The sequence below is a fragment of the Phragmites australis genome, chromosome 18 (assembly GCF_958298935.1).
Source record: "Phragmites australis chromosome 18, lpPhrAust1.1, whole genome shotgun sequence".
NCBI lineage: Eukaryota > Viridiplantae > Streptophyta > Magnoliopsida > Poales > Poaceae > Phragmites > Phragmites australis.
The window spans coordinates 5,676,705-5,693,954 of NC_084938.1; the positions used below are offsets into that span (position 1 = coordinate 5,676,705).

General features: G+C 50.1%; 2 protein-coding genes across 2 annotated transcripts; one reads left to right on the top strand and one right to left on the bottom strand.

Moving 5' to 3' along the window:
• Window positions 1–9,141: 9,141 nt before the first annotated feature.
• Window positions 9,142–14,678, top strand: LOC133899245 (uncharacterized). The gene is made up of 12 exons (XM_062340224.1): window positions 9,142–9,296; window positions 9,403–9,511; window positions 10,468–10,519; window positions 10,927–11,023; window positions 11,483–11,585; window positions 11,714–11,844; window positions 12,071–12,248; window positions 12,323–12,480; window positions 12,718–12,927; window positions 13,020–13,367; window positions 13,481–13,607; window positions 14,209–14,678. Exons 1-12 carry the CDS (start codon window positions 9,198–9,200, stop codon window positions 14,358–14,360), a joined length of 1,764 nt encoding a protein of 587 aa, XP_062196208.1. The 5' UTR covers window positions 9,142–9,197; the 3' UTR covers window positions 14,361–14,678.
• Window positions 14,563–15,614, bottom strand: LOC133899244 (defensin-like protein 2). The gene is made up of 2 exons (XM_062340223.1): window positions 15,554–15,614; window positions 14,563–15,139 (listed from the first exon to the last, which is right to left on the bottom strand). Exons 1-2 carry the CDS (start codon window positions 15,612–15,614, stop codon window positions 14,961–14,963), a joined length of 240 nt encoding a protein of 79 aa, XP_062196207.1. The 3' UTR covers window positions 14,563–14,960.
• Between the last annotated feature and the right edge of the window lie 1,636 nt (window positions 15,615–17,250).

Genomic DNA, 17,250 nt, shown 5'->3' on the forward strand with positions numbered 1-17,250 from the left:
AGGGAGTCTGTGTCTGCGGACTCGCGAGAGCTCGAGGGCTGGCTGCGCCAACATCAGCGATCGGAACAACTTCGTTTCTCGGGGATGGGAAGGTCGGGAACGGCCCGACTGAGTACTCCCCGGGACTTCCAGGCAGAACACCAGAAGAAGCATCAAACACACAGAGAAATTGGAGTTGCGAGCCCAAGGAGAAGCTGCCATTATATTCACAAGACATATACAAGGCGTTTTCTAAGGGTTCACTCCTAATATTTACATCCATTAAGACGGCAAAAGAAAGACAAAGGCTGCAAAAGATCTAGTCGGCGGCGGAGGCGTCGGCTGAATCCTCTGAGTCGTCCTTGGGGGCTGGCGGCGGTGGCACCTCTCGCCTGAAGCCGGCCGCCACCACGGAGGCGGTACTCCGGACCGCTGCCCGGGCGGCCTCCCCCTCAGCCTCGACCACTCCCTCCCGCGCCGGCTCCAGTGGGAAGTTCGGGTCCCTGCTTCGGTAGCAGGCCAGGACGTGCTCGGCCACGGCACGTGCCAAGCCACGTCCCTCCCGGGCGGCAAGTTCCTGGACTGCCCAAGGCAGGGTCTCGAGGCGCTCGCAGACCTGCTGCAGTCCCAACACTTGTCGTGCGGGGCCGTCGCCCTTCTTGTCGTCGACAAGCCGTCCGAGACCACCCTTCTCCACGGCCCGTCGCATCCGCCGGAGTATGTCCTCCAGCATATGCTCGAGGTTGACCCGCGAGACAAAGGCGGTCTCGAGCTTCTCCTTGGCGGCCCACAGCTGTGCCTCGAGTCCCTGGTCCCCGGCCGGACCGGAAGAACCGCCAGCCGCGGCGGGGGCGGCAGCCTGCTTCGTCTTGGCCACCATCTCGGACAAGGCACGTTCGCGGGCGGCCAGTTCCGCCTCGTGCTTCGCATTCTCCTCCGCCCTGGTAGCCGCGGCGGCCGCCGCAGCAGCAGCTTCGCCCTCTCGGCGACTCAGCTCATTCTCCCGCCGGGCCAACACATCCTCCTGCTGGGCCACCGAATCCTCCCGGGCACCGAGATCCGACGCCGATAGCTCATTGTCCACTTCCCGGATGGAGACGTCCTCCTCCCAGCGCTTGAATTCTTCTCTGATCTTCCGGAGGTCATCTTCCCAGCGCTGGAGGTCGGCGCGCGTCTTCTCGGCCGCGCCCTCCCGGCGGGCCAGCTCGGTTTGCCGCTCCTCCGCAGCCTGCTCCCGGGCTGCGACTGCCACCTCCCTCTCCTGTGCCTGCCCCATCCTGGCGAGGGCCTCGGCAGCTTGCTGCCTCGACGCCTCGGCCAAGCGGGCGGCGTCTTCTCGTTCCTGCGTGGCTTCTGCCCGCGCAGTCTTCAGAGTTTCTCGTTCCCGCGCGGCTTCCGCGCGGATGTCTTCTAGGAGCTTCTGCTCCCGCGCGGCTGCCGCACGGGCCTCCTCCTGGGCGCCCGCCAGCTGCGCCTTTTCCAGTGCCAGGCGGGCGTGCTCGACCTCGAGCTCCCCCTCCTTGGCGTTCACCACTGCGCCCAGCCGCCCAACCGCTACTTGGACGCCTTCAATGGCGGCCAGGAAAGGATCGGCGGGCTGACCGGGCACCGGTGGGGCCCAGGCTTCTCCGCAGAGTGCCTCCAGGGGGGCCGAGCTCTCCGCAGGGCCTTGCACCGCCATCCGCCCCGGGCTCTGCCTGCCCGGGGTAGGCTCTGCCGGAGCCAAGGTCTCGGATGGCGGCCGCATTCCCGCATCGGCCGCCCTGTCCACCGGCCCCGACAGAACATCCACCTCCACCGTTATCCGCCCCGGGCTCTCCGCGCCCGGGGTAGGTTCCGCCGGTGCCCTTCTCTTGGCCGCCGCCTCCGCCTCTCTCCCAGGGGCCGCCACGTCAATTGGCGCCTCCGCCGTTCCTGTGCCGGCCTCCGTCGGCGCAGCGGGCGGGCTCGGCTCTGGCCCCGGCGCCTGTTCTCTCTCCGTCGCAGCAGCGTCTGCGGCCGGCCTACGGGAGACGAGTGAAAATTGTCAAAACTTAGTTCGGGCCAGAAATGCCCATGGAAAAGCAAGAAAGAAGACTCACCGATACCGCCATTTGGCCGCTGAGAGCCTGATGTCCGGGTCCGGCGCCGTCGGTCCGGACTCCTCCCGCCGCCTCTTCCGCTGGGGGCTCGGCTGAGCCGCTGCGCGGGCCACGGGCGCCGTCGTGCGGGCCTCGGGTGCCGCCGCACGGGTCTCGGTCTCCGCCGTGCGGGTCGCGGGCGCCGATGCAGGCCCCATCCGCACCAGGCGCGGCTCCAGCACCGGAAATGCCGCCGCTGCCGTCGGCGACGGCGGAGAGTCTGGCACTAGGATCAAGGCCCGGGGACGCTTTCCCCGGTCTCCCGGCGCCAACTCCTCAACAACTTCAGTGGTGCCCTCCTCTCTGGCACGGCGGCTGCCGCCTGCGGTGACCCCTTCGCCAGCCTGCGCCGAACTGCCAGCAACCTCATCGCCAAGTAGTTCCTCTAGCCCGGGGAGTTCGGAGGCCTCAGGACTCCGGCTTCTTGGCCGGTCCACGGGCCCCTGGGCATCGAACTCCGGCAGCCCCGCCATAATGGCCACCCGGCTGGGGTTGGCGCAGAGCGCCATCTCCGGCCACGGGAGCTCCGTCCGGCTCATATCCTCCGTTCCGGTGATCACTCGGGTCATCCCCCGCAGCTCCGCCTGCCCCAGATCCCAGCTCGCGCCAATCTGGGTCCTGGTGATATCCTACGGCCCGGTGTAGAACCAGCTTGGCCGGGCCCGCTCTCGCAAGGGCGCCAACCGACGGCGCAGAAAGTCCACAACCACCATGACTGAGGTCAGCCCGCCCTCGCGCAGTCCCAGGATGCGCTCCAGCACCGGCTTCAGTCTCGCATCTTCTAGTGGCGGCGCCTCCCACGTCGATCGCCGAGGTTCCGCCGCCTTCTCTGGCAATTCGAGGCGCTCGTGGGGGTCGATGTCGACGAAGAACTAGTCCCGTCGCCATTCCTCCCACTTGCTGCGCAGCACCTGGGGAATGTAATGGTCCCCCAGGCCTTCCCGGAGCCGAAGGTTGCAGCACCCCGCGACGTCCGCCGTGGAGTGCCCCCTCTTCTTCCCCACCGGCCGAAGGATGAAGAAGTGGCGAAGCAGCATCGCCGACGGCATCACCCCCACGAACATTTCACAGAGATGCGCAAAAACCGCCAACGCCACGACGGAATTGGGGCTTAGGTGCACCATTTGAATGCCGTACGTCTCCAGCACTTGCAGAAAGAAGGCGGAGAACGGTGGCACTAGCCTCGCCGCCACGAAGGAGGTGAAGAGGACGGTCCGCCCAGGGACGGTCGTCGCCAGCGTCAGAGTCGCCGGCCTCACCGCCACAGCACCCTCCTGACCCTCCGGCACCAGCAGCTTCCTAATCTTGTCCGCCGCCTCCTCGTTCCTCAGACGAGACTCCGGCAAGATACTGTCCGAAGTCTTGTCCCGGCGACCTCCTCCAACCCTCGTCATCTCGACAGGATGGAAGGTGTTTTTTGGTGGTGAAGAAAGAGAGAAGGAAGAATGCTCTGGTTGCCTGAGAATCCCCTAAAGGCTTCGGAGCACGAAGAAGGCAAGAGCACAAGTGCAAGAGAGCGTAAAAAGGGGAACGGACCGATCCGTTCCCCCTTTTATATCTCAAAATTCAAAAACTGCCGCCCGAACGGTTCGCTCGGCGAAGCGTCGCCTCGATCGGCGCAACTGCCAGGCGAATCTCCCGCCGATCGCGCGATGTCAGCGGCTGCCAGGCGTATTTTCCTCGATCTGCGCGGCGACCGCGCGTGCCGTCCGTATGGTCATCATACCCTTCGGAAGTTGTGTGGACACGCGTCCACTCATTTTCCCGTTGAAGCGTACTTGAGGTTTAAGTCCGCAAGAGCCACCCCTCGAAAGCTTGCCACATGGCGTCCGCGCCAGCCTCGGCCTCGGTCGCGACGAAGGGCCCATTCGCAGTCTCCGTCCCATCGGCTACCAACGGGCCCGGGGGCTACTGTCGGTGTATTCAGAACCAGGGGTCCCTAAGTCCCGAGACCAGGCCGGCCATCCGCCACATGTCACCACCCTGCAAGGTAAGAAGAAGCTAAGTCCCGGGAGAAGGTGCTCGGGGCCGCCGCCTCTGGTTCCCGAGCACCCTAGTTCCCCGATGATCCGCAGAGCCCAAATACCAAGAAGGAAGTGCTCGGGAGAGAGTGCTCGGGGCTGCACGTGGCAGCCCCCGAGGACTCGGTGCCCCGAAGGTCCCACCGCAGTGCTCGGGAGAGAGTGCTCGGGGCTGCACGTGGCAGCCCCCGAGGACTCGGTGCCCCGAAGGTCCCACCGCAGTGCTCGGGAGAGAGTGCTCGGGACTGCACGTGGCAGCCCCCGAGGACTCGGTGCCCCGAAGGTCCCACCGAAGTGCTCGGGAGAGAGTGCTCGGGGCTGCACGTGGCAGCCCCCGAGGACTCGGTGCCCCGAAGGTCCCACCGAAGTGCTCAGGAGAGAGTGCTCGGGGCTGCACGTGGCAGCCCCCGAGGACTCGGTGCCCCGAAGGTCCCACCGAAGTGCTCGGGAGAGAATGCTCGGGGCTGCACGTGGCAGCCCCCGAGGACTCGGTTCCCCGAAGGTCTCACTCAAGTGCTCGGGGGAGAGTGCTCGGGGCTGCACGTGGCAGCCCCCGAGGACTCGGTTCCCCGAAGGTTCGCGCAAGATCATTCGACGACCCGAAGGGTCCCGTCGTCAGGGTGTCATCCAGTCAAAGGCCCAATACCGCATTTAATGGGCACGCGCGGCCTGACATCCTGACATCCTGACATTCTCAGCTGCCCACGCCCCAGTGTCAGACCCTGCCATGCACTGGCGGGGGGGGGGGGCGTGGGTCCATTAAATGCACGGGTCCCGTCCCGTTTCATCCGGGTGCCTCGGGATAACGTTGCCAGAATCGAAGCGCTCCGCCTGCCATCCTGCCCTGGCAGAAGAACAAGACAGGGTGGGCGCACCGGGCACCTCTGAGGCTGCCCGGTGGGCCCCCTTTATGGCGCCCGAGGGCTTCCACAGTGGCGAGTGGTCAGATGCGCGCCGCATTTCTCCACCGTCCCTGTCACTTCGTCAAGACGAAATGATTACGCCTTTCTCCGTGGCACCTTGGCATTCGCATCCCCTCTTTCCCATTCAGGATATGTTGAGGTCGGCGCGCCTATAAAAGGAAAGGATGGAGAACACTAAAGGACGATCCCCGACGAACCAGACCGAAGAGGGACCGGAAGTGTGTGAAGAAGAGGACGCAGACGCTCGAACCAGCTCAAGCCAAGCTAGAACACGAGAGCCTCAAGCTCTTTGTAAACGGCTCTCCCCTTGGAACCAGATACATCCTTGAAGAATTCCCTTCAAGGATAAATATAGCGCTCACACAGGAGTAGGGTGTTACGCCTCCGTGCGGCCCGAACCTGTCTAAACCCCGGTGCACCCATTTTTCTCGCATTAGGACGATCATCTCCCACCAGCCATCGCATTTGTTTCCGTTCCCGCTTATTTTCCAAACAAGCTTTTCCAGGATCATCCCCCCGGCCGAATCTCTAAAAAGGGGTCTCTCGGGATCCCTGCGACAGGAGTTCACCCTCCGACAGGTGCTCATGAGTTTAACACACCGGAGTATTTCTTGCAGAGAAGAAGAGAAGTGGCAGTTAGGCTCAAGTATACGCGCCGGAAGGTCCAACGATAAAGTGAACACTACACAGGAACATCCAGTGTTCATAAATGAGTCTGAGTGGGTAACAACGATTAGTTTTTTTTGCTGTACTCACCGGATGATTTGGTGTTAGTACTTATGTTAATGTCAGATCATCCAGTGTTTACAGTTTCTGTGAGCCGTTGGAGCAACGGCTAGTTGACGGGTTTGCGGCTATAAATACTCACTCACTCGATCATTTAAAGGTGCTAGAATCCAGAGAACATCACACACACTTGAGGAGACATCCAAGCCATCAAAGTGCTTAAAGTGTTCATCCAAGGTGATTAAGCACATCATTAGAGAGTTATTAGTGCTTATAGGCCTAGAGAGAAATGTTGCTAGGTGCTGCAATCTAGAGAGTGGATAAAGGAATGATCCAACCATGTACCGAGAGGTACGCTGTCGCCTTAGAGTCTTGGTGACTCACTGGTAACTTGTTGACACTCCAATTTGGTGTGGAGCGGAGGTAAAAAGATTGTGCAGGGACGCGGAGGTTCTTGTCTTTGTGACTAAAGATCCAAAATGAAGACGACGCATAAGTGACCGGAAGAGAGGTTAGTGGTGAGACCTCGCCTTGATGGCTTATCGTGCTTGATGCCTTATCTTGGTGACTTGGTAGCTCAAGAGTCGTGACCGGAAGAGATTTGGCGACCATGGGCATATCTTTTGTGGAGGTCCAATGTGAACTAGGGATGGCTTGTGTGTCACCGATACCACAGGATAAAAAATTCATTATGCCGAATTTATCTCTCTACCTTATTTACATTTTCTCATATATATACTTGCGATTTACCTTACTAGAGTAGGTTACAATCCTCTTAAACAATAAATTAGACACACTAGATAAACATAGAGCACATTTAGATAGAAATTGAGATAAGTTTATCTTATGAAGTTTTTAAAGTCATTAGTTTCTAAATGTACTAATTCACCTCTCCCTCTCTTAGGATGTCTCCATTCTTCACAGTCGCCTCCCTTGATTATGACTGACATTGACTTAACTCAAGGTTCAAAAAAAATTTTGAACCCCAAATTCCTCATATTAGCGATATTCGGAAAATTCGATCGAAATTTGGTGAGAATTTGACCGGATTCACTTGGTCAAATTGGTTTGACCACTACAAAAACCGACCATATTGAGCATTTAGTAACCGGACAATTTCATCAATTAATCGCTTTATTTTGTCGGTATTTGACTATATTTCTGCATTTCATTTATGGAAAAAAATCGCTCAAATTTTATCAAAAACAATTCGGTTTTATCGAATTTCAGTAAAGATCAAGAAAAACCATAAAAATAGCTCAACCTTGTAAAACCGATAACTAATTCAGCCTCTGCGGCGCTCCAGGGACCAAAAGAACACTCGGAAGCCTCTCTTTCCCTAAGGAAGTCATCTGAGCTTCAAATCAAGTGAAATAAATTTTGTTGGTTTTCCTATAATGTGATCTACATGATAAAAGTATTTATAATAATAAAAAAGTTGAATAGTTTCTTTGAGAAAATGTATTTGCTAAATGTAGTTAAATGCATAATTAATTCTTTGCTAATCCAAAAATCATGAAACTAATTTTAGTAGTCTTCTTAAATGATCCTATGTATTTTAAAAATACATGAACTCATGAAATAGTTATTCTAACATGCAGGATTGTGTAAATATGTTGTATATAGATTAATTCATAACTAACCCATTACACCTCTAAAATTAGTGAAACCACTTTTATTAGTTTACTTATACTATGCTTTACGTAGGAAAAATAAGGGTAGACATGAAAATGTTAATTACAGTGTTGTTTCTTAATATGTTCACTTTATACTTGTGAACTTTGTAAAAATTATGGAGAAATTAATAAAACTTTAAATGAAGTGAAACTAATTTTATAGATCCTCTTAAGGTACACTCTACCAAAAAAATATGTTTTTTATATTAATATTTTTCTTAACATGAACCCTACTAAGTGAGCTGCAAGTTTTTTAAAGCATGCTTTTTCTTTTTTTTTTCAAACTTCCTCTCCATGAAAACATGATGCAAAGGACATTATTTTTGAAAATAAAATCACAAAGGTCTTGGAATCGTCTCCAGTATTTGTGATTTTTTGTGATTTTTTTAATTTTTAATTCAAATTTAGAACCGATTGAATTCTGAATTCGGTGCGGACTGAATTTTCACAAATATTGACTGATTTTTGAGAACCCTGCTCTGACTCCGGCAAGAAGGCACCTCTGGTGAGCCACAACACCCACAAATCAATGTTTCCAATCATGAAAACCAAATGTTCCAAGCACAAATTTCATTTGTTTTAGGCATAGAAAGGGTTGTGATTGTTTCATAGGAAGGGAGGGCGGGAAGGATGTCGGAGGAGCACGAGGCACCGGCTTCCTTTGGCCGCCACACCCATCCCACTGCGCCTCTTTCTCTTTTTTCTTCGTTCCTCAGGTGAGGGCGTGCTGTGGACATGTCGTGCACCTGCCTATTCTGGTGTTGATGTGACGTGGTGCACAGCTGTGGTCCTCCTCGAACAGGAAGGAAGCTGGGCGAGGCCGTCGGCCGCCAAGAGCACAGACTCACCCATCGGATGGGGAACATGGAGGCAGGCAGGCAGGCAACGACCGAGAGAGGAAAAGGAGCAGCAGCAAAAGCAATTGGGGGAGGAGGTGACGCGAAGGGACGATGGAGATGGTGTGCCTGCACTTTGTCATACTTTTTTTTTCTACATCTTTTGTTGCACAAATTTGATCGCTACAGTATGGCAAATTTTAGCTACAATTTTTTTTTTAAAACTCCAGTACAACACACAGATACATGTACATCCTTTATCAGCAGACACATGTACTCATATAGTATCTAGCCGTAGATGCAGAGCTTAGAGATTAACAAAATCAACATAGATATCTCGTTATTGACAAGTACGTTACGTACCGCTGTAAGAAAATTCTAGGTTTCTAAGACAAAATGAGCAAAAACTACCTGGCATGCTACACCTTTTGTTGCAAAAATTCGATCGCCACATGATGCCAAATTTTAGCTACAAAATTAGTACTATATGACATGTGGGACATGGTGCTGTCGTAATCTAGGATGGCTGCTTATGGACTATAGGAAAACAAACCGGCCCGGTCAGTTTCCTAAACCTCTTGTGGGCCCAGCCCAGCCCATCTGTGAAACGAAAAGCGAGACAACATTTAACACCGCTGGCACAACCTAGGCTTCTGCACAATTTATTTTATGTAGGATACTGTAAAAAACAAATTCTACTTCTGCGAATTCTATAAATCATTTTCAAAATCTACTACTAATAATCTAGTATAAAATCCTACTATTTATTCTAATTTCTACGAAATCCTTCAAAATTCACCAATAGAGCTTTGCGAAACAGTGCCTTATATTCTCCTCCCTTCGCTGATTCGCTCCGCAAGCAGCGAAAATAGAGAGAGAAAAATAACACCCCCAACAGGTGCCAAAAATAACGAGAATGCCACTTTATCTCGTTTCGTCTCCCGCCGCCGCCGCCGGCGCTCGCGCGTCCCCTCACAGCCGCCGCGGCTCCCTCCTCCGCTCGCCCCACCAGCACGTACTCTCTCTCCGCCCATGCTCCTCCCTCCCCGTCGGTTTGGAGTTTGCTTCTTTTTACTAGTTGCTTCGCGAGCTCAGTGTCCGGTGGGTTTGGTTTCTTGCAGTGCCGCCGCGTATTCTTATCGTATTCGTCCGGTGCGGAGCGTTCTGAGGGGCGCTCCATGGCGGCGGCGGAGGCCGGCGCGTCGACGGCGATGGAGGCGAAGTTGAGCGGTGGGTGCTTATGCGTTGTCTCTGCTCGGTGTGCCCGTGTTGGGTTTGGTTTGGAACTTTGTGTCAAAGATTTATTTTTTCTTCTTCTACTAATTCAACTTCGAAGCCAATCTGTTTCCGCAATTTAGAATCGGGTTGCTGGTGCACATGCTGAAGCGCAGTATATAACTGGTTTAAAATCGCTGAGAAAGAGCAATTGGCAAGTGTACATGAATTTTGTTGGAGGAGGAGCCGTGTTTGGAACCACTTAATCGGTTAAACCTTTTTAAAACCCTGATCTGGAAGTGTCAAGAAGGGATACAGTGCGGTTCTATGTGAAACAGGTGATGCTTAGTTATGACGCAATTTATGAGGGGTTCCTTCACTAAATAAGAGCAATCGGCAATTAGCTCCTATTTCTTTGAATAGAAGCAATGTGTTTGAGAGTTGAGACCTCACTAGCACAAAACCATAAAGCCTAATTGTTAGAAGTAATGGAGCGGTCTCTTTGTTTTTGAGAGAGAAATGTGTGCTTCAGTCTTCTCGTTCTTAAGTTGGCTTTGGTGTCGGGGCCGAAATTATTCTATGCTAATGTCATTAGCCATTAGGGAGTATTAACCAATTGGGCGTGTGGTTTGAAGTTCAAACTCATGCATGCAAACTGAAATATTTGGCACTTTGTATTGAACATGTTAGTCGATGGCTTTGTCTTCATGAGAATCTTTTGCTCTGGTTGATTCGGTTCTATCCAGAAGTCCATGTAGATATGTTTGATTTGTTGCTCTGTGTAAATTGATTAATCTTATCCAGGGTTCAAGTGTTTGAATAAATAAATTTGGTTTCATGGCATACTTATATGCCATTAGTTTCTGCATATTCTCTTTCAGTTATCTTGTTCATAACTTAAAGACAGATTCTATATTATGGATTGTTAATTAATTTTCAAAACAATATGAACTAACTATATGTTCCTACAGCAACAGGAGTCAAGCAAGCACTGATATCATTGTCAGATAAAACACGCTTGGGGTAACCCTTTCATCTTCTGATGCACCCTTCTATCGGATTGTATAATTGACGATAGCTGCATGTTTTCAAGTTCATGTTCGATTGTGCTGACTGTCGAGTCTTCCTGTGTTTTATATATTGTCTCAGCATCATCGCGATCAATATTTGTACATCAATTCCTACTTCAGACAATGCTAACTTATCTTATTTTGCCCTTTTTCAAAGTTAGGCTTCGTGGTAATAAGCTTCTTATGACAGTTTATTTTTCGGCCCTCATGTTTTTCATTGGCTAACAGTTCATATCAAGATCTGGATTTAGTAAAATATTTGCCAAAACATGATTTTATACAGGATTTACTATGAATTCAAATTATATTTTCTAATTTTGATATTTTGATTCTAATTAAATGAAGATTTTGCTCCTGTAGGTTTTCTATTATTTCCACTGGTGGTACAGCATCAAGCTTGGAAGCAGCTGGAGTTAAAGTTACAAAAGTTGAAGAAATTACACATTTTCCTGAAATGGTAAAGCCTAGTTCATGTTTAAATGTTGCAGCATTTCTTAAAATATTTGTTTCTTATCATAGTCAGTTTAGTGATCCCTGAATAAAAATAGTTGGAAATGTTGAAAATATAATTACTCGTAAGGGTTCTTAAAACATGCAGTAGTTGTAGTTCTTGCTATTATTTATAAGTGCATCAGTGAATCAGATGAAACAATTATATTGTAGTTTCCAAAATTCTTCTCTTCTATGCCTCCTGAATCTTCGTAACAGTTGTTTGAATAACTGGTAGGCACAGTACATAATTCTACTTGTGTAAGTCCATATTCACTAGATATTGCAGTTCCATTTCAAGCTAACATTTATTTTTTCCTTTCACTGATCATTTAAAAGATATGGACTGTCATGTTGAGAGCTTTTAACAAGCAGTATAAATTATGCATTTCTATCTCCACTAACTTCTTTTTGGGGGTAATTTCAGCTTGATGGAAGAGTAAAAACATTGCATCCAAGTATACATGGTGGTATTCTTGCGCGAAGAGACCAGGAGCACCATCTGAAAGCATTGAACGAGCATGGCATTGGTGAGTCTTTTAGTTCAAATGTGCAATGTTCACTCAAATGTTGTAAAGATCTGTCAAGTTTCTTGCGATGAGGTAACGGTCATGGCAGTATTATTGTCAGTTGACTAGGACCTTTCCTTTGGGCACAGGGACATTTGATGTGGTTGTAGTGAACTTGTACCCATTCTATGATAAGGTCACCTCAGGTGCAATATCTTTTGAGGATGGCATCGAAAATATTGATATTGGTGGGCCTACGTTGATCCGAGCTGCAGCCAAGGTAGAGTATTTGACTATTTGTCATTTGCAGTTATTTACCTACCAAGGCTTAATGGAGTGTTGCAAACTATCTTCATGTAAAGTTGATTTCGTTTTACATGTCATAAGCTACGCTTAGCAATGGATTTTCCATTCATCTATACCTGTACAATTTATGTAGTACATTGGTAGTAACAGTTGTACTTTTGCAGTCTGCTTAATTATTCTGTACTTTTTACGCCTTGCAGAATCATAAGGATGTTCTTGTCATTGTTGATCATAAAGATTACCCTGCTCTACTGGAATATCTACAAGGAAAGCAAGATGACCCGCATTTCCGCAGGACACTAGCATGGAAAGCTTTCCAGCATGTTGCTTCTTATGATTCAGCGGTCTCAGAGTGGTTGTGGAAGCAATCAAATGAAGGTATCGGCCCTACTTTCATAAATTTTATCTGATGCTTATATTTATCAGAAATGAATTATCACGGTCTTCTGCAGGAGATACATTTCCTCCAAGCTTTACTGTGCCCCTCTCACTGAAGTCTACGCTTCGCTATGGTGAAAATCCCCATCAAAAGGCTGCCTTTTATGGTGACAAGAGTCTTTCTCTAGTCAATGCTGGTGGTATTGCTACAGCAATTCAGCACCATGGAAAGGTGAGAGAATCATGCGTGTTTAGTTGTTGCCTCAGTCAAATGGTGCGCAAATTGTAGGCACTTATTGAAGAGCATCTCATTAGCTTGATGTTACCCTTTACGTGCTTTTGTTTCTTCAGTATTTGTTCTATTCAGTAAATATAACTTGCTTCGGGTATTCCTGCTCTTTGTGAACTCATGAAGCACCAGTGTAGTGATGTTTCATCAGGAGTTCATATATGGTGACTTTCTATACAGGAAATGTCTTACAACAATTACTTGGATGCGGATGCCGCATGGAACTGTGTGTCAGAGTTTGAGAGTCCTACTTGTGTTGTGGTTAAGCACACAAATCCGTGCGGAGTAGCCTCCCGACAGGACATCCTTGAAGCATACAGGTTGGCTGTAAAGGCAGACCCTGTTAGCGCGTTTGGCGGCATAGTTGCTTTCAATACGACAATCGACGAGGTATAAACCAGACTCCATGCTTCAAAGCTACAACTCCTCTCCCTCTGTTGTTATCCATTATCGTTGACACATTGACATCGCTATATGTTTAGAATCTTGCAAGGGAAATCCGTGAATTCAGGAGTCCCACAGACGGCCAGACACGAATGTTCTACGAGATTGTTGTCGCACCCGGATATACAGAGAAGGGCCTTGAGGTCCTCAAAGGGAAATCAAAGACGCTGAGAATACTCGAGGCAAAGAGGAGTGGGAAGGGGATGCTGTCACTCAGGCAGGTCAACGGTGGCTGGCTGGCTCAAGAGTCAGACGATCTGACCCCCGAAGACATCTCCTTCACAAAAATGTCCGAGAGGGCCCCGGAGGATGGTGAACTCTCGGACGCCAAATTCGCATGGCTCTGCGTGAAGCACGTCAAGAGCAACGCCATTGTGATCGCCAAGGTCAATGCAGCTTTCTTTTCACTTTGCGGAGAAAAATCTCTTGCGTCGAACAGTTTGTTGATTCGGTAAACTAACCTGGTGCTGCGGGCCTGCGGCTGATGCTCTGGATGCAGAATAACTGCATGCTAGGCATGGGAAGTGGCCAGCCGAACAGGCTGGAGAGCCTGAGGATTGCTTTCAGGAAGGCAGGAGAGGAGGCCAAGGGAGCCGCTTTGGCCAGCGATGCCTTCTTCCCGTTTGGTAAGAAACAAAATTTGCATTCTTTCTACAAGTCTTTGGCTCAGCACTGAAATATTTAACGAATAGTCAATTTCAATTTTCAACCTGTTCCTGTGCTGTAGAAGCAAGCATGTACTTAATTGAGATAATTTCTTGTATGCCATCGTAAAATTTCGAAATCCTCAATTTGCCATAAAAAAGTTCTTGTCCCTTATATGTCACTATTTAAAATTTTCTTTCCCCTATGTACCACTGTCGTCGTAACGGAGCTGGCGGTAGTGGCACACATGGGAAGGGAAATTTAATTTTTTCATCTCGTGTGTACCATTAGAATTAATACTATTACGACCGTAGTGGCATACAAAGTAAGGATAATTTCAAGTGGTGGCATATGAGAAATTTCAAGTAGTGGCACATGAGGGACGAGAACTTTTTTATGGCATATCGTGGATTTTGATAACTTTCGATGGTATACATGGAATTGTCTCTAGTTACATCACTAGCCTATGATCTTACAAGGCGACATCTGAATTATATCTGGATGCGCCATAACACCTGTGCCATGAGCTGCATTGTGCTTTATGTAATTAATTAATCTATCGTTGAACACACGCTGGCGCAGCTTGGAGCGACGCCGTGGAGGAGGCGTGCCAGAACGGGGTCGGGGTGATCGCGGAGCCCGGGGGCAGCATCAGGGACCAGGACGCCGTGGACTGCTGCAACAAGTACGGCGTGTCTCTCCTCTTCACCGGCGTCAGGCACTTCAGGCACTGAGAGCAGATATAGAGGAACCCACCTCGACGCAGCCTGCAATAAAGCTTAGCTGCTCACGAGGGAGGGCATGCTTTTGTTTTTGGGTAGAGGAGATTTTAATCTAAATCTGTGCGTTCTGGATCGAAACATGAGCCAAATTCTGATAATTGCCCGAGCAATTCAGCTATTGTTTGCAACCATGGGTCTGAGTAAGGAGACGCTGTTGATGCTTCTTCCCTTTCAGATGTAACAGCTGTCCATTGTACGTACAGTATGATACTGCGACAGTGGTTGAGCTTAATTCTTGCAATAATCTCTGCCACGGAGGTCTGTTCTTGGGTGATAAACTTATTAGTTTGTAGACGTTTGTAATGATAAAGATGCAGGTGATTAGTCCAATAATAAAGACTTTTTACTAGTATAAGAACACTGCCGCACACGTGTGACGCCCTGTTATTATTGCTACATATGTAGTGCTATATATACTGCTACCAGACCAGCTGGGTACATGACTACATGCTGTTATTATCGCTGAAAAGACACAGCTAGCGTGCTCACATGTCTGGGTTGTTCCATGCATGCAGAAGATCCCGCGGCCGGCGGGAGGACGGCCATCGATGATCAGCAAGCCTTCTGGCAGCGGCAGACCCTCCAGTGGCAGTACCCGGCGGTCCACCCGCCGCCCTGCTTGATGCACTGGTTGCTGCAGATGCGGTCGGAGATGCACGGGAACGAGTGGTGCTGGCTCTTCCCCGTGCACACGCGCGCCTCCGCCACGCCGCCGCCATTGCCACCGCCGTCTGAGAAACATTGAAACCAACCACAGTCAGTGGCAAATCCAAATTTTAGCGATTAGGTATTCAATATACTATAAAGATCATGAACTTCTGATACTTACTGTTGTGATATGAGAAGGTAAAATCTCTTAAAGTTAATAGGTCGAGTGGATGATGTATATTAATTTTGACTCACGTTTTGCTTACCAGAGATATATATAGTATAACTGCTATATATATATATATTTTTTTTTGCAAAAAGTTAGTACTTTGCATGAACGTGGATCCGCCCATGACCACGGTCAGTGCTCGGTATGGAACGCACAGATAAATCCGTTAGCACGCAGAGTCAGCTGGAAGCACGTTCAAGAAAGTGTTTTGCGCGGAGTTTTCGAACTATATGTACAGAGTTTAACTCTAGAAGTGAATTGAGCTTACGTGACAGTAAGAGCAGCATGAGCAGGACAGCGCACACGGTCGCCCTGGACTCGAGCTCCATCATCGATCGATCTGTAGTACGTCGACCGATCGGCCTCTGTTCGCGGGCTACTTTTTAAAGGATTCGAGGAGGAGGAGGTTAACTAGATGTTTGAGCAGCTTTGCCGACGTTGTCTAGATCGAGGAGGTAACAGAGCTGGCTGCTACTTATAGGGACGGGGCAGCAAGCGCGGCGGACACGTGGCAGCTCTCCTTCTGCCACCTGCCGTGTCGTGAGGCCGTACGTGTTCATCCATTCCCGGGCCAGGCCAGGCGAGCAACAAGCCACGATCAGACGATGACACAAGCCGGCAGTCTAACTACCTGCCTCTGCCTGTGCTATGTACGTACCCATCCCCGTTCACCGGTACATTATACTTGTATTGTACTAGTTATAATAAATACTATAGAAATGATTTAGTATGACATCTTAAGTATAAGATAGTTTTAAGGAGCAAATGACTCCAAACTAAATCATATGCGAAAATAGCGAGAAGCGGTACCAACTTTAGCGTAGTAATACAGATATTTTCTATTTAAAGCTGTTTGTATTAATATTAATAGTGTACATGGTTCTAATGTATACCCATATCTCATCGTGGCCCGGCCTGATCTGCCTGATTAACGTCAGGGGTGAAACTACGTTATGGCGGGTGGGTGCATATGCACCTCCCCTCATCTAAAATTACCACTATGTTTAGTGACGATGAACAGTAAATGAACAGTAATTCTATAAATATTAATTGTACGTGCATCTCTCGATTTGGATCTGGCATGGCCCCTGATTAACGTAAGTGTTTCGTTTGGACCGCCGCCCATGTCCGTCGAGTGCATGCACAGCTGGGGCAAGGCCCGCCGCGTGGCCTTCCATGTGTTCAGTTCGCTCCCATGCGGTGTCGACCGCCTGCAGGCCGGGGCCTATATATGCATGCACATGCAGACAGGCGATCTGTCTCCAGTTCTCCACCTACTCGAGCTGTCGAGCACACAGCTAATCTGACTCAGCAGTCACCACCGTCGTCGTCACGTACGAGCTAGCTGAGCCTTCTTCTTGCACCAACACTACAGCAGCTGATCATAGCCAGCAGCCATGTGGACGAGGAAGGTGGCGACGCAGGTGGCCGTCCTCCTCCTGCTGCTCATCGTCGCACGTACGTGCTCTATCATCTCCGTTAATTATGCACTGATCACACATGTAATCATGACTACGACGACTGACGCGGTATCCATGCATGCAGAGGAAGCGGCGGAGGCGCGTGTTTGCCGGCGGCGGAGCGGGGGGTTCCGGGGGCCGTGCCTCTCTGACCACAACTGCATGCAGGTGTGCATGCAGGAGGGCTGGGGCGGCGGCAACTGCGACGGCGTCAGGCGCCAGTGCAAGTGTGTCAGGCAGTGCTAGCTAGCTATCGAACCAGCAAGACAGAAAGTGTACGTACGTGCGTGCGTGCGTAGATTAGCTTCGTCTTCGTGTTTGTGTGTGTGTGCGCGTGAGTACAGAGTACGTACATCAGTACATGTCTACGGGAAAATGAAGATCTAGTGCGACGGTGTGGTGTGGTGTGGCCGTGCCGACGTACGGCGATCGAGCTGTTGCAACAGATGTATAGCTGTGCTGTTATATGCACGTACGTACGAGCCTCAAGCCACATCGACCGATG